The sequence below is a fragment of the Leishmania panamensis genome (assembly GCF_000755165.1).
Source record: "Leishmania panamensis strain MHOM/PA/94/PSC-1 chromosome 9 sequence".
Classification (NCBI taxonomy): domain Eukaryota; phylum Euglenozoa; class Kinetoplastea; order Trypanosomatida; family Trypanosomatidae; genus Leishmania; species Leishmania panamensis.
Window position 1 is genome coordinate 4,183 of NC_025888.1, and position 24,806 is coordinate 28,988.

The 24,806-nt window shown below is 52.1% G+C and overlaps 8 protein-coding genes across 8 annotated transcripts, besides 1 other annotated feature; all 8 read left to right on the forward strand.

The window, feature by feature from the left end:
* Window positions 1–446: 446 nt before the first annotated feature.
* Window positions 447–770, forward strand: LPMP_090030 (hypothetical protein; the record flags this gene model as incomplete). Its single annotated transcript, XM_010705939.1, has 1 exon — window positions 447–770. One exon carries the CDS (start codon window positions 447–449, stop codon window positions 768–770), a length of 324 nt encoding a protein of 107 aa, XP_010704241.1.
* A 1,104-nt stretch (window positions 771–1,874) lies between these two features.
* Window positions 1,875–3,797, forward strand: LPMP_090040 (hypothetical protein; the record flags this gene model as incomplete). Its single annotated transcript, XM_010705940.1, has 1 exon — window positions 1,875–3,797. One exon carries the CDS (start codon window positions 1,875–1,877, stop codon window positions 3,795–3,797), a length of 1,923 nt encoding a protein of 640 aa, XP_010704242.1.
* A 498-nt stretch (window positions 3,798–4,295) lies between these two features.
* Window positions 4,296–5,258, forward strand: LPMP_090050 (peroxisomal biogenesis factor, putative; the record flags this gene model as incomplete). Its single annotated transcript, XM_010705941.1, has 1 exon — window positions 4,296–5,258. One exon carries the CDS (start codon window positions 4,296–4,298, stop codon window positions 5,256–5,258), a length of 963 nt encoding a protein of 320 aa, XP_010704243.1.
* Window positions 5,259–5,934: 676 nt separating this feature from the next.
* Window positions 5,935–6,684, forward strand: GPI12 (N-acetyl-D-acetylglucosaminylphosphatidylinositol deacetylase; the record flags this gene model as incomplete). Its single annotated transcript, XM_010705942.1, has 1 exon — window positions 5,935–6,684. One exon carries the CDS (start codon window positions 5,935–5,937, stop codon window positions 6,682–6,684), a length of 750 nt encoding a protein of 249 aa, XP_010704244.1.
* A 1,724-nt stretch (window positions 6,685–8,408) lies between these two features.
* On the forward strand, window positions 8,409–9,188 carry LPMP_090070 (endonuclease III, putative; the record flags this gene model as incomplete). Its single annotated transcript, XM_010705943.1, has 1 exon — window positions 8,409–9,188. One exon carries the CDS (start codon window positions 8,409–8,411, stop codon window positions 9,186–9,188), a length of 780 nt encoding a protein of 259 aa, XP_010704245.1.
* Window positions 9,189–9,815: 627 nt separating this feature from the next.
* Window positions 9,816–10,211, forward strand: LPMP_090080 (RNA-binding protein 5, putative; the record flags this gene model as incomplete). Its single annotated transcript, XM_010705944.1, has 1 exon — window positions 9,816–10,211. The coding sequence occupies one exon, from the start codon at window positions 9,816–9,818 to the stop codon at window positions 10,209–10,211; it is 396 nt and encodes a 131-aa protein (XP_010704246.1).
* Window positions 10,212–12,093: 1,882 nt separating this feature from the next.
* Window positions 12,094–15,939, forward strand: LPMP_090090 (RNA helicase, putative; the record flags this gene model as incomplete). The annotated part of the gene is made up of 1 exon (XM_010705945.1): window positions 12,094–15,939. One exon carries the CDS (start codon window positions 12,094–12,096, stop codon window positions 15,937–15,939), a length of 3,846 nt encoding a protein of 1,281 aa, XP_010704247.1.
* A 1,491-nt stretch (window positions 15,940–17,430) lies between these two features.
* Window positions 17,431–18,165, forward strand: LPMP_090100 (RNA-binding protein 5-like protein; the record flags this gene model as incomplete). The annotated part of the gene is made up of 1 exon (XM_010705946.1): window positions 17,431–18,165. One exon carries the CDS (start codon window positions 17,431–17,433, stop codon window positions 18,163–18,165), a length of 735 nt encoding a protein of 244 aa, XP_010704248.1.
* A 1,613-nt stretch (window positions 18,166–19,778) lies between these two features.
* Window positions 19,779–20,282: a repeat region.
* The last annotated feature ends 4,524 nt before the right edge of the window (window positions 20,283–24,806 follow it).

Sequence of the window (24,806 nt, forward strand, 5' to 3'; positions counted from 1 at the left end):
AACAAGAGTGCAGTGCACTCGTACATGCTAGGCGAGGACCGCTCTCGAAGAGCAACTGCCGTGGAGAAAATAATGTCTACATTCGTTCTGATACGCAACTAAAAGGCGCTACAGTTGACTTTTAAAAATCTGAGCTGTCATTCCGAAAAAAAAATTTTTTTTGAAGCGGTTGGTAGGTGATTCAAAATGGATTCAGCACACATGAGCGCATATCTTATCTCATCCTTGGGAGTTCCGCTGTGCCTAATATTTTTTTTTTGCGCGTAACTTATGATTCTATGATTCCTTCTTCTTTGTTCCTCTTCTCTCTGAGCTTTTAAAAAGCTAATTGCACGAATTGTGTTCATCACGCAAAAAAATTGTAGCATTGTGGTCAGCATACAGTGGCGGCACTCGGCTATACATATATATAGCTTCCTTTACATCATACCTTCTGTTATCGAAAAATGGCCTCTTGCAGAACTGGCCGGCTTCCGATGCCGGACGATCCGCTTTTCAATCCGACGCACATGCACGGTTTGCGCCACAGCAGCCGACTTGCTGGCCTTGGTATGATTGCTGTGATTTGGATTATGTACGAGAAGCTGCGCCACTCGCATCACTACATTACTTACAAGGGCCCCGAGAACCCTTTTGCACGTATTCGTCATCGTCGCTTCCCTGGTGGTGCGTTCATGTTCGGCTGGGGTAACAATGGATTGAACCGTGATTGTGGTATCAAAGAATTCGAGTGCTGGGCTGGTTACACTGGTAAGGAATACACATACTAAGCTCATATATGTCCCTATGTCTCAGCTGGTGTATTTTTGTTTGTTCCTTTTATCTCGTTACCTAGGGCTTTTTGTTAAGTATAGTAGCACAAGGTGGCGTTGCTTGAGTGCATCAAAACAACAGGAAACCTTCTTCTTTGAATTGTCTTCTGAGTCATGCATTTTTGTGGCAATCAGAGAGTGAAAAAGAAAGCTGTAGTGCTTCTATCCTCAGTCTTGAGGTCGACATTTTTCGACCGTGGTCGCTTTAGGGGAGGTGGTATGCTACTGGAGGATGAGAATACCCACAGGGTACGCTCTGCTTGTTTTCAGCATAAACACAACCGCATTATGGAATGTGATCCATGGTTGCTTAGATGGGGGGTAATGGATGTCCGTTGCGCAACATACCTGTGGTTCGGGTGTACCTGTTTCTGCCAGAACTCATCTTTGTTGACTATTTTCCGCCTATTTCAATATTGAAATGCTTTGCTCCTAGAGCGTCTGCACATCGCCTCGTGTAGGAGTCTCTCCTATTTGGCAACGTGGCCCAGGCTGCTGCCACACAAGAACCTCTTTTCTCGTGTTTCTTTAGCCGAAATAGATGGATATGTGTACGAGATGAACAGAGGCGATACCACGCGCAAGCAGCCACCGTCATCCGCCCCTGCGTATGATCGCGATAAGTTTCTTGAGGCTATGGAGCAGTACTCTCACTACGTGAGGTCATGGAGTTGGTTAATTGGTGGGCCCTCTAGCTATTTTGTGGTAGAGCCGGAAACGTCGTCGGCTGAGCCATCACTTTAGCAGTTGCTGTTTTGGGGGAGGTGTATGATTGCTGTATTGTTATTCAGATAGTAGCCGCTTCATGGATAAACGTGCTTTCATCCACTTTTAAGTAGATGACAGGCATTTGTCTTCAGGAAGATAGATTGATACGGTTGCCGCCTTTGCAAGTGATGGTGATGAGCCGAGTGTTGTGAATCTGGCAGTTTGAGGGTGTAGCTCTCGTTTCAGTCTTAATACTCGCCTTTTCGCTGGCTAGGACTGTTTTAATGACATGCCACCTTCTCCTGTCATCATACTACCAATGTCTTCCTCTTTGCTTCAAACCCCGCTCTGGTCATGTTTTTCCTTGTTTTTCTCTTGGTTCTCCCTTTCCGTGTGCCTTGCAGCCTTTCAGAATCCATGGACGCAAAGGAATTTGTTCGGTGCTTTCCAAAGTCGGCTTTCAGCGCCAAGCTTGTTTCGTCTTTGGAAAGCACGGAGCAGCGGGATTCTGTTGTGTCACTCATCGACGATGCCGTCTACTGTGACTCCTGGGAGGCGTACTTCGACTTCGCTGAGCGCAACAATGTTGCCATTACGGAGAATGTGGCGTTGGCGGCAGTGCAGGCAGTTGGACTAGATCCACTCAGCGCCCCCTTGTGGGTAAAAGCCGCTGCCTGCTGCGAATCACTAGAGTCGCGGAAGAGCCTGTATGAGTTTGGTCTCTCCGTTCCTTTGTATGGATGGCAGCAACTCTTCGAAGAATATCGTCGATGCACTGATGGCCATGAGGGCGGTGACGCCCTTTCAGAGACCGAATGCCAGCGTGTATCGAATGTCTTGGCGACAGAAAAGTGGCCAGACCGCTACGCCAAGTTTGACACCGACGCCGAGGCAGAGGGCATCCGGCGTGCTTGGCTGGACCTTATTTCTTCTATGCTGACGAGTCTGGACGCCACAGCCATTGCCAGGGACCTACAGTTGCGGCGAATCGAGTTGGCGATGCGTCAAATGTGCGCTCAGTTGCCAGGGGATGACTCGTGCTGGTACCAGCATGCCCTCTTCCAACTTCGCATGTTGGAGGATGCCGAGGGCGCTAAGAAAACTGTTGCGAGCGGGATAGCTGCAACAGGAACGTCGTTCGCGTTAGAAAACATCGCCTGCGTCGTTGATGGTATTCTTAGTGTTAGCAACAGCAGCAGCGCCTCGGCCGCTGATCTTCTCACTGCCACAGAGGCGCTGGTACAGCAGCGCCGAGCTGCAGAGGAATTGACGTCAAATGGGGTTACAAAAGACCGGCTGCGTGCTTTACGCTCTGTAGGAAAAGCCGCCGCTCAGCAAGGGCTTGGTGATTGGAAGATCTTCTCGCAATGGCGAACCGCGGAGGATATGGCAGCCCATGACACAAGAATGGCTGCCAAGGTGCTGGAGAACGGCATGATCTGCTGCTCGCACTTTCCCAGTGATGCCCTCCTGTTGGGTAGCGAGGCGGCGCAGTACCACCTCTTGCAGCGTCACGAGCGCGAAGCGCTGGGATACGCGGAGCAGCAGATTGAGCAGCAAGCTCTGCTGCATCACCGCGGCAAAATCATGGCATCGTGGAACAGTCTCGTGCGTATTGAGAACTTTCTTGGCCTGAGTTTTTCGAAGGCGGCGAAGCGGCGTGCAGAGCTGTTTCCGCAGAATCGTATTGCCACGTTCATGGAGAGCTGCAGGGTGGGAGACTACTTGCCGTGCGACAAGAGTGCCTTTCAGTGGATCCGTTTCGTGGAGGACTACCGGGTGGACAAGGCGTCTGTTGAGGAGACACCGTTTCATGGAATCGTGCCCCCGCGAAACAAGGCGGTGGCGGTGAAACGTGGGCTCCAGGTGGAGTGCGAGACCCCTGACGACTCGCAGTGGATACCACTTGTGCCGCCGCCCAGCTGCCTGCCTTCTCGCGAAGAAGAGAATCCTGACGATGTTACCGGGGCCCGAGAACTGCGCGGAAAGCTCGTGTATCGCGTGAAAGTGGACGCGCGGACCGCGGCACGGTGTCAGAGAGAAAAAACAACGAGGTACCACTCCAAAACGGGAGAAGAGGCCGTTGAACGCGGCGGCGCTCTCGGGGCACTGATGCGACGTGTCCGTCCAGTGAATCTTACGGTTGGCCAAACGAAGCGGTTGCAGTCGGTCTCCGCTGATTGGATTGTCCACGTGCTGACCGTTTCAGAGCTCGATTTGGAGCGTATGCTCAAGGAACGCACCGAGCGACAAGCGAACCGCGGCAATCCCGTGTGACTGGGAGCATATAAGTGGAAGGGGGCACTGGTTGCTGACGCACACCAGGAACACTACGTAAGGTATCTGGAGGTCGTCGTGTACTTCACCTTTCCTTCCTTGCTCCCCTTCACTGAGAGAGCACTGCGCTGCTCTCCGTCGTTTGTTGGCGAAGTGGTGGCGCACGTTAGGTGGGCATTCTCACGCAGCGATCACCGTATGTGATTGTACAGTAAGATAGCTGGCCATAAGAAAAAAAAAGAATCAAAAAAAGTAGTTGTGCAGGAACCTCTGACTTCCTGCACGCGGGGCTGGGTATAATAAGCGAAGTTATGGTAGTCTATGCTTGCTGACTCTTTCCCTCCCTCTCTCTGTCTTGCTTCTAGTTCTAGTCATGGCTCCTTTTCTTGGTCCTCCTGTTTGGCTTTCTCCCTCCATTTCTGGTTCGCTTTTGCCGCTTCTCGCGCGGCAATGTGGATGCGTTGTTTCTATTGTGCTGCACGATCGACATCAGATATCATGACGGAGCAAGATGTGGTCGCGTGTGAAGCGCTGCGTGTTTTAGGGCGCAACCCCTTTGAGGGAATCACCGTGAAAAGGCGTCTGCGGCAGCTGTTGCAGACGCACCAAGGCAGAGACAAGTTGTTTAAAGTAGCACAGTATTTGCTTCGCATCAGGCTGTGGTGGAATTCCGTTGACTTCAACGTAAACTACGTGCCAGGTGAGGATTTTTCACGGATGGAGAGAAATCTGATGACCATCGTGAATAGTCGGCGCATGTTCCGCCTCGGTCGTTTCTTTGGAGAGTTTGTCCGCATGCGCGTAACGCTCATCAAGGCATCAGAGCTGGTGTGCATTCCTGTGAACGGTGGCCAGTGGGTAGCGCTCTTCATTCAATGCCAAATGCTGCTCGATATGTTCGCGAGAGGTTTATTATTTGTCAAGTCATTTCTGGAGGATGTGGCCTTCCTCGTTCAGAAGGGCTTCTTCCACAGCAATGTGGCTGGCCGTCTTATCTACGTGGCGACGCGGTGCGGACTTCCAGTTCTCACAATCGACCTGTTCCTGAACACGCTGCGGCTTTACCAAGGCATTTTAGACGCCTCTGCCATCAAGCCCTCGAATGAAATCATGTTCTCGGAAGAGTCCTTCTCTCTGCTGTCCAAGTATGACCGCGTAGATAAGCTGCGCCGCAAGTTGGCGTCCACGACGGATGAGAAGTTAAAGGAGGTGCATAAAGATGAGCAGCTGGCGGCGAACGACATCAACGACGAGAATGTCGTATACGTTGGATCGTACGCTGAGCTCCTGTGGACTGACTTCGAGCTGCACTGGATCTGCGTAACGGAGGCAAAACTGCTGCTGGACATCTTTGTTGCCCTCTCAGGTTTGAGAGGGTGGAAGCTGCAGGGACCTGTGAGTGCTGCGGGCTTGTTGTCTGGGCTGTGCTCTGTCTACCGCGTGTGGACGTATGGCCGCTAGCCCTTGCCTAAACCTTTGCCCTTCCACGTGTGTGGTGTGGCACCTTTTTTTCGTGTGCTTTGTTGTCGTACCGCCGGCTTATAGGTGATTCTTGGCTTGTACACATTTGCCGCCCAGTCTAGCAACGTTTCTGTGCATAATTCACTGCTTTTTTTTTTTGCACCGAGATCAAGATTCGAGTCCTACTTGCTTCTCTGTCACTTCATTGTGCTGCAGTGTTTTGCTTGATACTTTGCGCTTTGCTTGCGTCAATACGTGTGTCAAACATAGTATGGCATGCGCTGAAGCGAAGTGGTGCTCATTTGCCTCGTAGCTCTCCCCACTATTAGGTGTGCGCAGCAGCTCGTCTTGTCACGCATTGCTTGAGGGTCAGCATAATGTGACACGTACTGGTGTTTACGTGCGTTCACCCTCTCCTCCTTTTTTCTCAGCCTCTACATCGCCTTGCCACTTTGAACACCTTCTAGGCATAGACTTTCCCACTTCCCTGCCTCTTTCTCTTTCTCGTTGCGCTGTGCGCTGACCGTATTCTTGTGGCTTTTGATCAAGCACTCCGTTTTTCCTGCTGCATTAGTCCTTAGTGGTAGCGGGACTATGACACTGGCACACCTGCTGTGGCTTCTCTATTCCTGTCACTTGAACTGCTGAAGTCCACGCCGGCGTGTAAGGCGCCCCAATGCACAGCGTCACCGTTGTGTGCCTCAGCGTGGTGCTGGCGTTGCTCCTGCTGCTGTGGCTGAAAATCTCGAACCTTGCCGGGACGTCCGTTCGCAGCGACGTCCTGCTTGTTTTGGCACACCCCGACGATGAGGCAATGTTTTTCACCCCACTTCTGCATTCGTTGCGGGCACAGCGGGTCACGGTACATCTTCTGTGCCTGTCCAATGGCAACTACGCTGGGATGGGAAAGGAGCGCGAAAAGGAGCTCTATGCCAGTGGTGCTTTCTTCGGAGTGCAGCGACGCAACATTCGAGTCGTCGACCACACCGACTTGCAAGACGGTATGGGTAACGTCTGGAGTCCGCTGGTAATTCGCAGGGAAGTCGAGTCGTACATGCAGAAAGCCGGTAACATCAGCACCATTGTTACGTTTGACAAGTATGGTGTCTCTGGCCATCCTAACCACATTGCAGTTCACAATGGCGTGCGGGGGCTCAAGGAAAACATGCCTCCAGGGCTCCTCCACCTGCAGCTCAGATCACGCAGCCTTTTGTTCAAGTACGTAGGACTGCTGGCGGTTCTCCCTTACGTCCTGTGGTCATCCACAAGCGCTAGTCGCACGAGCTTTGTCGCCGTCATTCCACCCGCATCAGCCTGGGAGAGCATGGCCGCCATGCGCAAGCACGCCAGCCAGTTTGTCTGGTTTCGCTACTTGTTTGTAATTTTCTCTTCGTACACCTACGTGAATGAGATCGAAGAGCTCTAGCTGCAATAGTGTTGGCAGAGTGCAAGGCGTACGAAGACTGGATCGAGCAGAGAGGAGGCTGACGAATGAACTACTGTCGAGTTACGCTCGCTTCCACGAGAAATGTCCTCGTTTTCGGTGTTTAGACTTTTGCGTCATTGTGAGGGGCGCTGCTTCTTTTTTTATCGGCCAGTGAAAAACGTCCTTCTGAGGGACTGCCATCATGTCGCCGAAAAAGAAGTCGCAGCGGTGTTGTGCAGTCCAGCAATGAAAACGGTCGCCGGACTCGGTTTGAGTGCTCCGGTTGCATGATGACGTTCGGGCGTTTTGTTTCAGCTTTTGTCGGTTTGACTTTGCCGTGCATGAGAGCGCTGGTAGACCTCACTTCCCCCTTCCCACCCTTTTCTCTCTTGCAGCTTACTTCCTTCCCGAGCCGTACCATCCTGCCTCCCTTTTCTCTCGCTGCTCTTTGCACTCCGATCACCCGTCGCGTGATTTTTCCGGCTCCTGTGCTCATCATGAGGATCAAATGTCAAAGGCAACATCTCAGAAACTCCACGTGGGGCAGAGTGCCACCACTCCGGCTGGTGCAGATCGCTCATGTGCACGCGCTGGCAAACTGTCAGGTTGTGTACAACAGAAGGGACGCTTATCGGCAAGTACTGCCCAACCCGCTTTGCCGACGGCCTGCCTGCATGGCGGCGGCAGGCGAATCGTAAAAATGAGACAACGAGGTTTCACTGGCTTGTATCTCTGATGCTGAGCGCTATGCTGCAAGAGACCACATGCGCTGTCACCATGACAAAGCTCATTTGACGGGGGACTCGTGCCATCAAATGTGCAGCGTATGGAAGAGGAGCGACCCAAAAGGCACATTCGCAGTACTGACTTCTGCAGTTACAAGACGAAGCGCATTATTCAAGCTGCCAGATTTTTATAGCGTGAATATGGCGGTAATATACCGCACAATTACGACCAGACTCTTGAACTTCTCATCGTGGGTCCTAGGAGGGGAAACGTGCTCTATGCTGTGGCCGACGGCCGGGTCGTTGCTATCAGTGTGGATACCCGTGTGCACCGCACTTCTGAGCGCCTGGGCTGGGTGCCAAGTAGAGTCACGTCGGAGGACACGCGTAATGCACTTGAGTCCCAGGTGCCACGCGAGTACCAGGAGGACGTCAATCTCAACCTGGTCACTCTGGAGAAACAGGTGTGCATCGCGAGGGAGCCTATGTGCGACACGTGCGTTGTTGGTGATATATGCGCTTTTGCGCTAGCTGTCAGCAAAAGGTAATAGTGGAGCACAGCGCTGTACAAGGTCGGGTAATGTCTTTCTTTCTGGCCTCTACACGGAGATTCGGAGGACGCCGTATCTTTAACAGTCCAGTCAGTTGTTCGTGCTGGGATGCATGTATTCCTCGTCGAGTAAACTAGTTTATGATCGCCACGCACTTCCTTTTCTCATGCTGATGTTGTATTGCTCCACACACTCGGTGGCTGGAAACCAAATCCGCTACTACATAAAAAAATGACAGAAACACCAACAGCTAAGAAGTAAGGACTTCGTGTGCGTCGAGTCGCTCCTCTAGCCTCGCCGTAAATTGCTCAGCAGCGGCACAGCACCGCAAGTGGGATTTGTATGACTTCTCACTGTGTTTGTGCCCCCGACTATGGAGTCCACTACCTTTTCTTCTCCGTACGTATGCTCACTCTGAAGGAGACCTGGGCGGGCGGCACTGTGCACCATGAGTAAACGCTCCTTTACCCCGCCATCGAATTGGGCGCAGCTTTTTGCGCGTCTGGAGGACTACCGAAAGCACTTACTGGCCCCGGTGGACACGATGGGGTGCCACCGCCTCCGCGATGAGAATGCACCAAAGGAGGTTCAACGCTTTCAGACCTTGGTGGCGCTTATGCTCAGTGCTCAGACGAAGGACATCGTGACCGCCACTGCGATGGATGCTCTGATCAAGCGCGGGCTGACTGCGCAGTCGATTCATGCAATGACGGCGACTGAATTAGACATGCACATCTGCAAAGTTGGGTTTCACAATACTAAAGTGAAGCATATCAAGGAAGTCGCCGCGATTCTCATAAAGGACTACGGCGGAAAGGTACCGCGAGAGTATGAGGAGCTGATTGCACTGCCCGGCGTCGGCCCGAAAATGGCTAATCTGTTTTTCCAAGACGCTGACCACCGTACTGTCGGAATTGGCGTCGACACGCACGTGCACCGCATCTCGCAGCGCTACAGATGGGTACCAAGCACTGTGAAGACGCCGGAGGACACGCGAAAGGCGCTGGAGTCATGGTTGCCTCAGAAACACTGGGGAACCATTAACTCTCTCATGGTGGGTCTCGGTCAGACAGTGTGCACGCCACTCTACCCGAAGTGCGGCATCTGTGAACTTAGCGATATTTGCCCAAATGCGTTCAAAGAGGTACAGCAGAAGGGTCTTCGCACAAAAGCGCCCACGGAGGGGAGGCAGGAGCCTGTGCCGCAGAAGAAGAGACGCATAAAGTGAACGTGATGTGCTGGTCTGCACTGTCGTGAGCAAAGGCAGTCTACTCTGCGCGGTGTTTTTTTTTTTTGCTGGCTTGTTGTTGTGGTGATGTCATACTGCATGTTGGATGGTACCATTCCGCTGATGAAGTAACCGTTCTCTTGTTTTTGATGTTCTCCCAAGAGAAAAAGGAACATGGGTAAAGGATATCTCTGTGTGCATGTACATCTGTCTTTGTCCGTGCGGTGTGATGAGGAAGTGACCGTCGTGCGCCCTCAGGTGTCTTCCGACAGGAGTGCGCCTACGTCCCCTTTTTGGGAGTTCACGTGGGCGTGCTCGTCACGCGTCGGCGGCTCATTCACGCTTCAGGGAATCGACACCGCTTTTCATGTCGACTCTTGTGTATGACTCTAACTGCTGTTTGCACTTCAAACATTTTCCTCTCTGCCCTCTCACAACTCTGACCCATCTTCCTCATCTGCACTTTTAATGAGGAATGGAAAATAGCGTGAAGCCTCCAGCGTTCAATTCCATCAGCAGCTTTCTCTCCCGTGTGGTTCATTTTTTGTCTTACTTCACGCTTTGCCGTTCTCGAACCAGAAACGTAAAGCTAGCAACAACGAAGCGAAACCACTCAGATCTCCAACCATGTCGTACCCGTCTCCGTTCACTCGCAATGTGTACATTGCCAGCCTGCCAAATGACTATTCCGAGAAGGATCTATTGGATCTCTTCTCTCCCTTCGGCCGCGTCATCACCTGCACGGTAAAGTACGACAAGAAGACTGGGCTCTGCAAGGGATACGGTTTTGTCTTATTCGAAAACGAACAGGACGCGTTGAACTCCGTGATTGCGCTTCAGGGTCACTCCATCCGGAACACACGCATTCAAGTGCGGTTGGCTCGTCCGGAAGCCTCGGCGAAGAAGATGTATCCGGTGATGATACAGCAGCAGATGATGAGTGCTTGCATGCCGTACCATCCGGTGTACGTCATGTACGTGCCATCGCCTCTCTACAGCCAGCTGTCGTCAGTGAAGGGTTGAGGAGCAGACGAGAGAACTTCGACACCTCTTCCAAGGTGTATCCTGCCTGTAGCGAACGATGCTATAAAGTGGCTGTTCCGTGTAGCGAGAAAACGTCTGCCGCGTTTCTGCGAAGTCGTACAGCACACTATTGCTTTTATCTATATTGCGGATCTGAGGGTGCCTCCACTGCATCCCCGCATACTTCATTCAACTGAACTTAGTGACTTTAGCTTTCGCTCTTCAACTCCCACCAACTACTTCCTTGTATTTTTCTTACACTTTGTCTCTCTTGTGTATGACATCCTTGTTTCTCTTCTTCGTACCCTCATTTCATTTCATATTGTTTTCTGATTTTCATCGAATACACCCCCCCCCTGCCCCGCCCTTTTTTCCGCTTTCAGTTTATTGTCGCTTACTTTAACCCGGAAAGTTGCAAAGACCAGGAATGCTGCACATCTCCTCCTTTTTTCCCTTGCATGTGTCATATCAGAAGTGCGTAGAAAAAACACCGGTGCAGCAATTGCTGTGAGCAGGAAAAGGAAGAGAAGCGAACTGTCCACAGCTACAGACAAAACAAGAAGAATGAGGCACAAATAGGATGAAAAATGAGAGACGCCAGCGGATAAAGAGAATACGTGAAAATAACAACGATCGATTCCCAAGGCGGAGAGAAAGAAAGAGACACCGAAGATGAGATGCTGTCTTGGACTTTCGCATTTTCTCCTTCTCGGGTGCATTTTTCATGTTGCCTTTTTAATTCAGCCTCATGGTGCTAAACTCTCTTTTTACTTTATGAGAACACGCTCAGCGATGCATTTCTCGCGCAAACCTCAACCGAGACAACGAATTCCAACAGGCAAACGAAAGGAAAAAAGAAACAACTGAAAGAGATACGAATTGGATTCGAGGGCACGTATTTTATTTGGAAGGAGAAGAGGTGTGCTCCGCTGCTGAAGTCATCTGCCTCGGACTCCCTTGCTTTCTGCCTCCTTCAGGCAATGTTGATGCGCTGAGAAGAAGAAAAAGGAGGTGAGGCAAGTCCAGCGCTGAGAAGGGGCGTGTGCATGTGCTTGCTTGCTGATAGAGAAGGAAAGATAAGCAAGCAAGGCAATGTACCAAGCTCACAATAGAACCTTTTTGTGCATGCTTAGCCTCTCACTGACCAAAGCGAAAATAGAATACCCACCTCACCAATACCTACACAGTGACGTGCGATATAGGTAGCACAGCGATAGTAGGTGAAAGCGCAAGTGTTTTGGGCTTCACATATACTGAGTTGGCCTATCCGCGAGCACCTGCCGGGAGTGAGCAGTTAAATACGCCACGATATACGTGCATCATTGTAGACTCAGCTTACCGCGCCAAGTACTGTCTGGTGTCTGTTAGTCTTCCATTTCGCCGTTGTTGCACACCTCCCTTCTGCCCAAATGCCTGTAGCTGCTCTTTTGCTTTCTCCCTCTGTATTTGGCTGAGCCATGTATTGCGCCTTTCTGCCCTTGTCATACTGCTTAATAGCCACCTCCTCCTTCTTGTGAAATCCCTACTTCTGCCACCTCTTTCTTACCGGTTTGTTCCTCTTCTTGTCCTCCTCTAAGCGCCCTCGTTTAGCATACTTGTAGCTGAACTGTTGTGCGCACTCCTCACGTGAGCACACAAAGTTTCTGTACTGTCACCCACAAGGAGCAACGGTGATCTTGTTGGGCTGAAGGGGGATCCACAAACACACACGCACGCATCGGTTAGTACAGAAGCACTGTTTCATTTCTCCCGGCGTCACAAAGAAGTCAGCAATGTAATGGGGCCAAACGGACAGAGGAAACCGCCAAATCCAGGCCGAGGCGGCCGAGGACGAGGACGAGCGGCAGCGCCTGCCGCCGTACCCGCGAAGGTAACCCCGTCGATGATCACCAATGCTGGTAGGGACCTTATCATCGATGTACTGCACCACGCTGCTACGGGAGGAAGCGTGCCAGTGTCGGAGAAGCACTTTGACACCAATATCTCTTCTCGCATCACATTTCAGCGCAATGCGCCGCTGACACCTTCCGAAATTCTGCAACGGCTTTATGAGGGCTTAGGTTTTCCGCGAGACCTTGTCACACAGTACCTGACTGACCTCGCTCAGGCGGCAGAGGTGCCCACCTTTGCGGATGTGACGGAGCTGCTGGACGAGACCGGACCATTTCAGGCGTTTCTGGTTCACAGCTGCTTTGAGCTCTTTAACTGCATGACCTGGTTCTTGCGTGAGGAGAGTGACGACAAGGTAAGTCCCGAGGAGGGTGATGCGATGCTAGAGAAAGAGATTGACACGATTGAGAGTCTCTTTAGTGACAACTTTCTTGGTCGGAAACACTTTGATGACAATGACACAAACGACCGCGAGCTGTACTTTAGCTTCCGCACCACTTATGACAAGCCACTGCTCGTAGTTGTACGCTTTCCCGACTACTACCCAACAGAGACGCCAGTCATTTACGTGCAGCCTTTTCGCAGCAGTTCATCCGAGTCCCTGCCGAGCCTTGTTGTGGCGCCATCGTGCACGAAAGATATTTCCGCTGTCGACCGGCGCGCCGTCATGGATGCAGCCGTGCAGGCCATTAACGGGTTTGTGAGTAGCGGGTGTCTGATGGCGCTTATCTCGGCCATTCACGGTGTGGTGTCCTCATTGGAGGTGGTACGACCGCCCTTGTCGCCGCTGCCGCCGGATAGGGACGCGATCGCGAAGGAAAGGTCTGTGACACGGGAGCAGCGCAAAGCATTCCTGGGCGTTCTCACCGGCAGCCGTGTGCCCAATAAAAAGGGCACCGAGACGGCGGCGGACGAGGAGGAGGACCACTTCATTCAGTTCTCGATGCCGGAGAGGGTCGAGTTGGCGACCGTCGACGCCGCCAGCGTCAACCAGGAGACGCAGCGCAGCGACTTCTTAGCGTCCGACGCCGCCCTCGATGCGGTTCTCAAGTCCTCGTGGGAAAAGCTGAAGAGCGGAAGTTCTCTGCGCAAGTCGCGCGACTCGCTCCCGGCACACAAAGTACGTGAAACGCTGCGGGCGGCGTTACAGAAGCACAACGTTGTTGTTATTGGTGGTGAGACTGGTAGCGGTAAAACAACTCAAATTCCGCAATTCCTATACGAGTTCATGTGCGAAGAAGGAAACGGCAGCTCGGCTAATATTGTGTGCACACAGCCCCGTCGTCTCGCTGCCACCTCCGTCGCCTTGCGCGTCGCTGAAGAACGCGACGAGGCGATTGGTGGTACGGTCGGCTACTCGATTCGCCTAGAGAACTGTGTGTCGAAGAAGACGCAAATCACCTACTGCACCACCGGTATTGTGCTGCGGCGGCTACAAACAGACAAATACCTCGGTCGCGTCAGCCATGTGGTCGTGGATGAAATCCACGAGCGGGGTGTAGACACCGACTTCCTGCTTATCCTGCTGCGTGACCTGGTGCGGCGACGACAGGATCTGAAGGTGGTGCTGATGAGCGCCACGATGGACTCCGAGCTTTTTGCGCGGTACTTCGATGGTGCCCCGATCATCTTCATCGAAGGACGCACGTTTCCGGTAAAGGTGATGCACCTGGAGCAGATTATCCCTGAGGTCAACTACACCCTTGAGGAGGGCTCGCCGTTTGAGAGGATTAGAGGAGACAAGGAGATGCGACGGCGTAACACGCGGAAGAATGTGCTGAGCCTCGACTTGGAGGATGTGGAGGAGGACGTGGAGCGGGAGAAGGCGCAGCAGAAGCTTGCACGAGTGGTGCAAGCATCGCCCAAGACACTCGACACGCTTGCACGCATGAACTATGACGTGATCAACTACGAGCTGATTGAATCCATTGTGGAGTACATCGACACCGCGCTGCGTGTACCAGGTGCAGTGCTCGTGTTTCTCCCCGGCATGGCGGAAATCCAGCGATGCCTAGAGCAGCTCAAGCTCAACCCCCGCCTCGCCAAGTCGTGCCTTTTCTACAACCTGCACAGCTCGCTCGGGTCATCAGAGCAGCAAGGGGTATTTTGCCGGCCACCAGCTGGTAAGCGCAAGGTGATTCTGGGCACCAACATAATGGAAACTTCCATCACCATCGACGACGCTGTCTACGTCATCGACACCGGCAAGGCAAAGGAGAACCGCTACAACGCTCGCAAAAGCCTGTCCGAACTTGTCACGGTGAACATCTCGAAGGCGAACTGCCGACAACGACAAGGTCGAGCGGGCCGTGTGCAGGAGGGCTTCTGCTTTCGCCTCTTTACCGAAGCGCAGTTCGAGGCCTTCGAGGATCACCAGCTTTGTGAGATGCACCGCGTGCCGCTGGAAAGTCTCATTTTGCAGATTTACGCCCTTCACCTAGGTGACGAGGTCGAATACCTGCGGAAGGCGCTGACCCCGCCCGAGGAGCGTTCGATCCACAGCAGCGTCAAAGTGCTGACAACGCTTGGCGCGCTGACGGTGGAAAAGCGGCTCACCTCTCTTGGACAGCACCTCGCCAACCTTCCCCTCGACGTGCGTGTGGGCAAAATGATCATTCACGGTGCGCTACTGCAGTGCATCGATCCTGTGCTCACCATGGCCGCTTGCCTCGCCACAAGGTCACCCTTCATTGCATCTGCTGACTTTCGCACTGAGGTGGAGAATATGCGGCGCGCGTTCGCGGGGGAGACGCTTTCGGACCAACTCTCCGCGTGGTTCGCTTACAATAAGTGGGCATCGGCCCTGCAACAAAAGGGTACCGCTGCTGCACGCAAGGTGTGTGAGGACCACTACTTGTCACCTGCCACACTGAAACAGATCGAGTCTACGAAGCGCCAGTATGAGCGCTACCTGTACGAGGCCGGCTTCCTGGACAATGCACCGCGCTCACGTATGTCAACCACAAAGTTTATCTTCCCGCCTTTCACAACGCTCGATGGTCGCGTATTTGAAGCGGGAGGACCGAAGTTAAACGAGAATTCCACCAGCACGCGGTGCATCTTGGCGTGCCTGGTCGCCGGCCTATACCCCAATATCGCACAGATGCGGATGACACGCGGGCATCGCAGGGGCGAAGGCGGCAGCTACGGTGGAAAGCACACTGTGAAGTTCTCCACTTTTGACGGGTCAGAGTGTCTGGTGCATCCCTCTAGTGTGGCGGGCAAAGAGGTGTCGTTTGCATCGCCATTGCTCGTGTACGTGGACAAGGTGAAGACGTCGGCAACGTTCTTGCGCGAGGTGTCGATGGTGGCACCGCTGCACGTCATCTTGTTTGGCAGCGGTAAGCTTGAGTACCTTGCAAAGTACGAGGAGCTCTGCGTGGACGAAATGACTGCATTCAAGTGTCGCCAGGACGATGCGACGTTGCTGACGCATCTTAAGACGCAGCTGGACTCTGCTTTGACGCAGAAGATCAATGATCCGTCGAAAACATGGGAATCGATCAGTAGTGTGGTCGTCCGTGCCATTGTGAAGCTCCTCAAAGAAGACGGCGGGCGGGCGGGCGGCCTCACGATTATCGACCGCCGACAGCAGCAGGCGCTGTTGACCGAGTGGCTCGTGCCGGAGGCTGAGGTGGCGGCTTCCCCTGTTGTTCCTGCGGACCAGCCCTTCAAGACGAACAAGTTGTGCTTTCTGTGTGGTGAGACCGGACACGTGTCGCGGTACTGTCCGCACAACAGCACACATCACAAGAATGGTCCACCAGTTCGCTGCTTCATTTGCGGCCAGTGGCACTTTCCGCAGGATTGCACACTGGTGAAGGCACTGAAGAGGTAGCGGGATGTGGCATCGCGCGTACCTTTTTTCATTCTTTACCGGGCAAGACGTTGGAGGAACAGTCGACCGCCGATTCCTCGCTCACTGTCTATTTTCTCTTTGTTTTGTGCGTGTGTGTGTGTGGGTGTGTCATCCCCTACTCTTTAGCTTTGTTTCGCATTGCTGACATTGCGACTGCAGCAGACGTTTAAACATGACGTTATCCCCTTACTGATCCACAGAGGGAGGTCCATCGTAATAGAGAGCGAAGAGAAAGGCTATTGGGTATAACATTCATGGGCGGCTGCCTCTGCTTGACGTGTGCTCATCTGAGGGCGGAGGAGGTCACGGGCATCTCAGAGTATAACTGCGCTGTACTCACTGGAAAGGTGAATACACGAAAAGGGCATTACGCTACCCCCTTGCTTAATGCTAGGAATCGCTGTGAAGGGATCTGGGCCTGCGCTACTCCTTGTTTCTGTACTACAGCGGCCACACCTCTTCCTCGGACTTTTCTCTGCCGCACCTTGCGTATACACAGCCCTTTACCCGCAGCTCTTCGTGACCTGAAAGGGTCCGGGTGAAGCGGTGCTGCCGAAGCACACACACCCACACACATGCATACGTCAGTGTTTCTTTTTTTCCACTCCTTTCTCCCGCATCGTACATGTCTCTACGCGTCTCCCCACCTCCTCTGTCTCCTTTGCCGTACAATAAATGACAATGATGAAATCACAACACGGGGAACACCGTCACGCCTCACGCCTCGCTCATACGCACATGATTTCCCCTGCGCTTCCCCTTCGCCCTATGAATCGAACAGCTTTTGGACCGTATTTATTCCTCTTTGTCGATCTATTCACTCTTGTCTGCTTCGTTCTCTGGCACCTAGCACACACTCACTCACTTATCCCCTTCAGCTCCTCCTCTCTTCACCCTCGTCGCTCGTGCTCTTGATTTCTCTCCCTCTCTGTGTGTTGGTGTGTACGCTCAGGGACGCTTTTCCCCTTTCCCTCACCACACAAACACTGTGCTCTTAAATCTTTGTTGTTCTCTGGGTTCCATGTACTAGTTCTACACCCTCACGAGCCCATCTCCATCTTTTCCTTTCCCTTTTCTCTCCGTGTGTACTTTTGTGCTTTCGAGGCCTCTTTGCCACCTTGTCCTTGCCTCTGCCTCAATGGTGTGTGCTGCCTTTCCTGCTTCGGTTCTTACACCTCGGATTCACCCCTCCCCTCCCCTCGTTCGGTCTCTCTTTCTCACGCTACGTAGTCAGCATTAGATGACGTTCTTGCTCTGTGTGTGCGCTCATCTCCTTGTTCCTCTTCCCCGATTGTTTCTTGCTTACCCTTTGTAATACACACACACACACACGTACTCATACACCCACACACACACATATATGTGTGTAAGTGTACCGTCCTGTTCCTCTTTGCTCTCACTCACTCTCCATCTCTTCCCCATAGCACTCGCGTGAACCGTTCCACGGCAGTCAAATTGTACACTCCGGCGATGCACCCGCAGTCCATCGCGCAGTCTCCCAATGACGATACATTGAAGCAGAGTCGAAACGTATACGTCGCCAGTCTGCCACTCAGCTTTGACGACCAACACCTGCAAGATCTCTTTTCCCCCTACGGGCGCATCGTCTCTGCACGTATCATGCGCGCCAAGAAGTCGCACGCGTCGAAGGGCTACGGCTTTGTCATGTTCCGCGAGGTTAGCTGTGCAGAGAAGGCGATCGAGGGTCTGCACGGCCGCGTCGTGGGTGGCTCACGGATTCAAGTACGCCGCGCAAATGCCGATGCGTCCATGACGTTCAGTAAAGTGCTACACACTCCCGTAGGCCCACGCAGCACACCGCCCACTCAGAGTAACGGCGCCGCGTCTGTTTTGCAGTACACAATTCCAGCTGCTTCCGCGCAGCATGTCGTGTACTCAACAGCTCTTCCCCAGGGTGTCACCGGCCTTCACGCAGCACCGCCGTCAAGCTTTCCGTATGCGATCGTTGCGCCAAACACTTATCCAAACCAGAATCCGACCCCTGTATCAATCAATCAAAGCTATGGCGCTATAATGAACTCCCATGTGCCTCAGGCACATAGCGGTGGAATTGGTGTCTCCCACTTTTCGCACGTGCAGCCACATCAGATATCTGCGCAGGCCGTGCAGCAGCAACAGCCTATCTACATGGTACTCCTCCCCGACGGACAGCACCTTGTTCAGCCTTGCCAGTTTTCCATGTAGTCACGCGCAAACTTAGCTCACATGGGCGAAATAAAAAGCGAGGACACTCAAACTGCATTCCATTGTCGCTGGAGAAGAGGAGGAAGTAGATGTATTGTCATGCATTAATGCGCCTCTTTTGCTAATGAGGCAAACTCGTCGCATACAGATGCGGGAAAGCCCTGATTTATCTGCGTCGGGGTTGCTTTGTTGCGTTTGGTTTTCAGCTTTGTCTCCTCACTCAGTGCCTCACAATCTCGTGGCTCGCCCCTCCGCATCTCCGCACACGCGTCAGTCCTTGTTTGTTTCTGTGTGTTCCTTGTTGTGCGTTCGTTAATATATGTATGGGGCTTTTTTTATATAAACTGTGTGACTTGTGTGGTTACTTTTCTGCCTCGAAACGGAGAAGGGCACGCTGAGAGGCGCGCAGGGCACTCTCAAAAGTATGACACGGGTGTGCACTCACCCGGTAACCGTGGAGCAGTGCAACGTTTTTTGGGGGATGTGTACCTTTGCAACTGCCTCGAAGCATATATTCGTCGCAGAACGCATGTGCGGAGGAGCGTACATGAGAGTTTTACCTTTTTTCTGCGTAATCTGCTCCTTATTTTGTATTTTGTCTCTTCTCTTTCTCAGGCAACGGCAAATAACAGTAGAGCACACACACACATTCACATCCGTGTGCACAAACAATAGCAACCGCCGCCATCATGACAACCGCTATCATCTATTAGGGCTGGTGTGAAAGCAGCCGAAGGAAAAGACAGATGTTGACGCTACTTTGTTTGTACTCTTTTCCCTTGTACCCTACTTTTCATTTTCTGTTCTTTTTTGTTTTGGCGCTATCACAAACCTCGACTCTTTCTCTCTAGTGGGTATACTCAGTTGAACAGCGACAAAAGAACACGCGTGCTTCATCTTTGCACCCCTTTCCCCATCCCCATCAGCCCCTTTTTTTCCTCTTTCTGTTGGACCCTCTCTGTATAAATGTAGATTTACGCTTTTACATTAGTGTGTGTGTACGTTTTTCCGTGCTCGGCGTAACAGGAAAGACGAAAAAATAAGCCAATCAAAGAGGAGATGAATGACTTCACTAAGGAAGACTTGGGTTTTTCTTTTCACACTGATTATCTACTACTTGTAGATATGTGGTGGACCAGCTCGCTTATTTCCCAAAGAACACACGGGACTTATGCCTTTTTTTTTCGTCGAAAAGAACACACACACGCACACACTCAAAAATGGAATGGCAAAATGTAACACGAGGATAAAACGAAAAACAAAGGAATGCGAAAAATGTGCACACGCCTTTGCTGCTTTCTCGTTTCAGCTCGCTGTTGTTGGATTTTCTTCCTTACCTTTGATTTCGGTTACGGCTCATCTGTATGTTTTTGATTTGGTCTTCCTTCTGCCTCCCTTCCACTCTTCATGCACTCTTGTTTCTCACACTTTGGCTAGTTGTCTTTCCTGCTCTCCCTCTGTCTCCTAGCTTGGTGCAGCTTTCAGTGTCACGTGTTGCCGTGTTAGGAATAACGTCCCCTCTCTCCACTTCTCTTCTTCTTTTCGACTGCACCCTCGGTTTTTCTCCCATTCAAGGCCTAATCGACGTTTCTCTCTGACTTCTCTCTTTTCATCTTGATTACAGAGGGGACGCCGCAGTGCGTGGCATCCCCGGCTCTAGCACCCACCCCTCTGTGCGAGGAAACCAGGCAGCCCCTCTCCCTGATAATACTGAGCCATTGCTGGTGGTGGCAGAGCCAAGCTCTTACGACGTGGGCTGGATGAGGTGATGCATCGCTGCTGATGTCGGCGGTCAGGTCCCGGGTGGCGCTGTGTCGAAGCACGACCTGCGGCAGTGAACGCCTTTGCACTACCCGTGGGATGGGCAGAGGGCCACCCTGACTCGAGCGCTTTTCATCCGGCCCTCTCTGCCTACCGGTGTAACGCCTGCGTTGTCACTTCGAGGGAGGTGGATGGGCCGAGTTTGAGGCGCATGGGCCGTGCCGGGATTACTGAGTCGTCGCATTGCTCTAAGGCGTGTGTGCGGATGCCTCGCATAGCGCGGTGAGCCTGTTACAGGCCGTGGGGGTAGAGCAGAGTTGAAGTCACGTACTATCGCAGCATGGGCATGATGGGAAAAACACCTCTCTCCTTTCATACCAGATTGTTCAATGTAAGGGACAATGTCGAGAACGGCCGCGCCTCCCACTGGTTCGGACACGTGTGTTTAGGTGTATAGGCCTTCCGACTTTTTCTTCAAGATATCGCATGCGAGAAAAGGCTTTTTTTCCTGATCCTCTTCCTCTCGGATGCCGCCTCATCTCAATCACCGAAAGCGAAAGTCGGATCACCTACAAGACACAACTAAGCGAAAAAGGAAAGAACGGCGCTACAAACGATTTTGTAATCAAGTGCACTTTTTTCACTTGTCACTTCTTTTCTGTTCTCCTTCCCTTTCGTTGTGTCTTCCCCTCCCCCCCCCCCTCTCTCCAGCGTGTGTTTTTGTGCGTTTTCTCTGGAAGTTTTTTGGCCTTTTTTTTTCATGCAAAGTTCAGGCAACGGGCTCTCTTACGGGGAATGCTCCGATAGCGCCTCGGTGGACTCCAGGCGCAGGGGGAGGGAAAGGAGAGAAAACGAGAAGTGGAAGCTGAAGGAGGGCTCGATTATTTAACGCGAGAAGAAAGCCGGTGAGTGCTACTTCCTTCTTTACCATCAGACTCTCACCGCACGCAGCAAACGCCTGTGTAACGCTTCAAGATGTATTTGCTCTCTTATCGGGGTCATTTGTACGATCGTGTGTCAGCTCACAGATGTCTTTTGCTGTCCTTCTTTCTCCCACCTTCTTCCTTTCACGTGCGTGCGTGTGCGTGCGTGTGTGTGTTTCCTTTTCACCTCCATTGTCTCTTTTCTGCGTTTGTTGTGAAGCACAGGAGGCACGCAAAAAAAAAGGGGGTCGATTCTCTGTTCTCGTATTGCTGCTCGTGCGCTTCACTTGAACGTGGCGAATCGCCGTTTTCAACCGCACACCGAACAAACGTGCCGTGCAGTCGATCATCTCTTTCGTTTATGCATGTGCGTTCGTTTGTCTTTGTTGTTGTTGCTTTTGTTCTTTTTATTGGCGCACGCCTTCTCTACTCTGTGTGTGTGTGTCTCTCTCTCTCTGTTTCCTCATTCCTGCGTTCGCTTGATTTTCATTGACATCCTCACTTTCTTTTGTGCTCACATTTTCTTTTCGTAGAGCGTTGCTCTCTTCGTCGTAGGTATTTCCTTTTCTTTGTCTTACCTTATTTGGTCTCCTACATGAATCTGCCTTCTTGAGATCTATTTTTCCCTCTTCGTCTCGCCCCACTCGCTCGATGTTTTCCTTCCGCTCTTCTTTTGGTGTTCTCTTTTCTATGGGTTGCAGCCGCTTTTTTGTTTTTGCGCTAATCATACTCACCATCCTACTGTACAGAGATGAGCCCGCTATTGTGTGCGCTCTCTCTTGCTCAGTTGCTCTCCGCCTTTCAGCTCGCGTATGTGCATCCATGTTGTGGTGATTTCGTGCTGTGCTTTTTTATGTTGCTTTCTTTTTTCTTTGTGCTTCACTTCCTCTCTCTTTTTCAAAACACTGGGGCCTACAAGACATCAAAGACAACAGTGCTGGGATGCCTTCGAGTAGAGCATCGAGTCGTTTTTTTGAGTCAGGTTACATCCTCGTAACGTGAAATAAGAGAACGTCGTACTGCAACATGAAGAATATGAGGCAGAGCAGGGGATGAGATGTGCAAGCGGGCCAAGCACGCGGCCGCATGCATTGTCTGTACGTAGATGCTTGTGTATGTGCCTGACGCATTTCGAGGCATCAACTGCCGGTATCACCCGGGGCCCTACCCACGCCTTAACGTCTGGGAGACTATGCTTGTTCTCTCACCCCCATCTGCCGCCGGTCTCGCGGCCATTTCCTTCGCACATAACCTGGCACGCTGAACCGTGCGTGCATCGCTCTCAGTATCACCGCCCGCGCTGTCTTTTTCTCCTCAACGGTTTGCAAGGGATGGGCGCGAATGAGTCACAGAGGCAGTTGCCTGAAAGGGCGGCTTTCTTCCTTGATATCTCGTTTGTCTTGTTCTCTTCGCTGGCATCTGTTTATCGGACGCTTCAATTGGATCGTTGGCGTCGCCGCTGGGTGCGCAGAGGGTAGAAATGAACTTCACGGAGTTGTGCCCTTCCCCTCCCCTTCCTCCTCTTTCTGTCGAACACCCGGCTCCCACGCCCATTGATTGTTCTTCAGCTGTCAAAGGGCCGGTCGATGAGTAGCGGTGATGTCAGGCAGCGAAGAACGAAGTACACACACCTACACACGCATACACTTATCCGCCTACATACCCATTCAGCAGCCTCCTCATTTTCTCTCTCCCTGTTCCCTGCACGTTGTCCTTCCAGCGTCTCACTGCTTGCTCTCTTCTTGTGTGTACCGGCGCGCGTTTGTGTAGGTTTGATGACTCTGCGACTTGCTTGCCCCACCCCTCTCTCCGCTCACGAGGGACAGTTGCTAACGTATATCCGGTATCTTCGACTCCCCCTTACACACGCGAGCCCCTCCTCGCTTTTGTCTCTCCCCTACCTTTTTACCCTCCTCTATTCTCGTCCTTGCTGGCTTAGGAGACACACGCGCATACGCCTTTCCCTGTTCCATCTTTCTTTGGTGACTTTTCTGTGAGTGTGGCTCTGGATTTGGTGGTTCTTTCTCTGTTCTTTTTATTAGCACCGTTGCGCTTGGCGTATGCGGTGGTTGTCAGTCAAGTTGCCGTTGTCTCTCTTCTTTTTCTGGCACTTGACCTTTCCGATGTCCGCCTTCTCTACTCCCTCGTCGTACCTCTTTCTCTGTCTTCGCCCTCTCGCTCTCGGTGTATTTTTCTTCCTTTGCGTTTCTCTCTGTTCTTCGCCCTCTCGTCTCCGTTTTCCGCTCGCTCGCCCACTCTCTTCCTCTCCATCGATGCCCTCTTGCGACCCTTACGGAATCGCTGTTTCAAGGCAAGGGAAGCGGCAGTCTTTCTCCCTCGCACACCGTAAAGTGGGGAAGGTGGCAGCCACGGAAGGAAGAACGACGAGACACCTCTCTCCCTTGCCTCGCCTTTTGTTTGTTTATTTGTTCCGCATCGCTTTCGAGCTCCTCTGCGCTCCACCCTAATTCGCCTTGTATTGCGTCTGCCTCATCTTTTTGCCTTTCTTACGTTTTCATAGCGGAGGGACAAGAAGACATCCCACCGGCACCGCTGTAACGGACTGACACATGTGTGACTCGAATCCACTCCGATGCTGCCACTACACCTCTGTATGTGCGCAGGCACTTTGTTTCGAAAAGGAAAATAGTGTCTCTGTTGGAGCGGTGATCGATCAGGACAGTGGTTGCGCTGCAATGTTGGCTTATGCAAGGCCTCACCCGTCCCCCTCCTCTCTTTTGTTCTCCGGTTTTAGTTTTGTTTTACTCTTGCATTTTTCTCATTTGTTAATCGACGGATGGAAATACGAAAAAAAAACGCCCACAACAGTTACTGTGAGTATACATGCGTCCTTGTCGGTTTGTTCGTGGCTGTGGGAAAAAAAAAAAAGCAGAAAAAAGACCCCCTCGTTCGCAGCGTTCAACTGACTGGCATTGATACCCTCATTCGCTCTTCCCGCCTCGCTCCCTCCTTTCCGTTCGCTTATCTCGCCTTTATATGATGCCAAGTGGGCATCACATGTTTTCGGCGCGTGTCGCTCTGATTTTCTTCTGATTCTCAATCACGCCTCAACCTAACACGCCCTTTTGTGTTCGGTCTTTTTGCAGAACCACTTTGAAGTGTACATCACTCTTACGTGCGTGTGTGGAGTCATTTCGTCAGCTGTCTCTCTTCTCTCTTTGACTTCCGTTCAGCAGCTCGAGGGTCTCCCTTTCTCTCTCTTTCTCTCTCTCTCTCTCTGTGTCCCTGCCTGCCTTATCGCGTCACTCGAGCCTTGTTCTCTCGATGATTGCGCGTTTTTGTTTTTGCTTTCAGCGCGCCCAATGCCCTTCTGACCCCTCCCTCTGTCGCTCGACGCTATCGCTGTCTTTCTTTGCTTTTCTCCTTTTCTCCTTGCGTCTGTGTGCGTGCACGTATCGACCCAAGGCGTAGCGATGCAATACGATGCATGTGGGCGTGTGGGCGCTCTGGTGAAACGCGTCTGTGGTACACTCCGTTTTTCGAGTGCAGCCAAGCGCGCTCCCAGTTGGAAAAGGACCGGACGGCGTGCACCATCTTTGCTAGCGCTTGTTGATCTGAATGGACAGGTTTGCGTCTGCACACCCACATGCAACCCTACTTGCTCACTCCCTCCCCAATACACAGCAGGCAGCAGCCCCCATCCGCGACTTTTTGGCGCTTAGTTCATTTTGCCCTTAGCCTTTTCTCTCTCCTCTCTACGTGTTGTTTGCATTATCCGCCCTTGTTTGTCTCTCCTATGTGATCTGCCTCTGTTTTTATATCAGCTGCCGTGAGCGTCTTTTTCCCTACTTGTTCTCATCACTGTCCATCGATCTGTATGCATTTTCGGCAAGCTGACCTCTCATTGAAGGCTTATCGAGGCGCAACACCATCACCGCCTTCTGAGAGCGAGTCTCGCTGTTTTAGTCACACTCGACAGACAAAATTGCACCTACG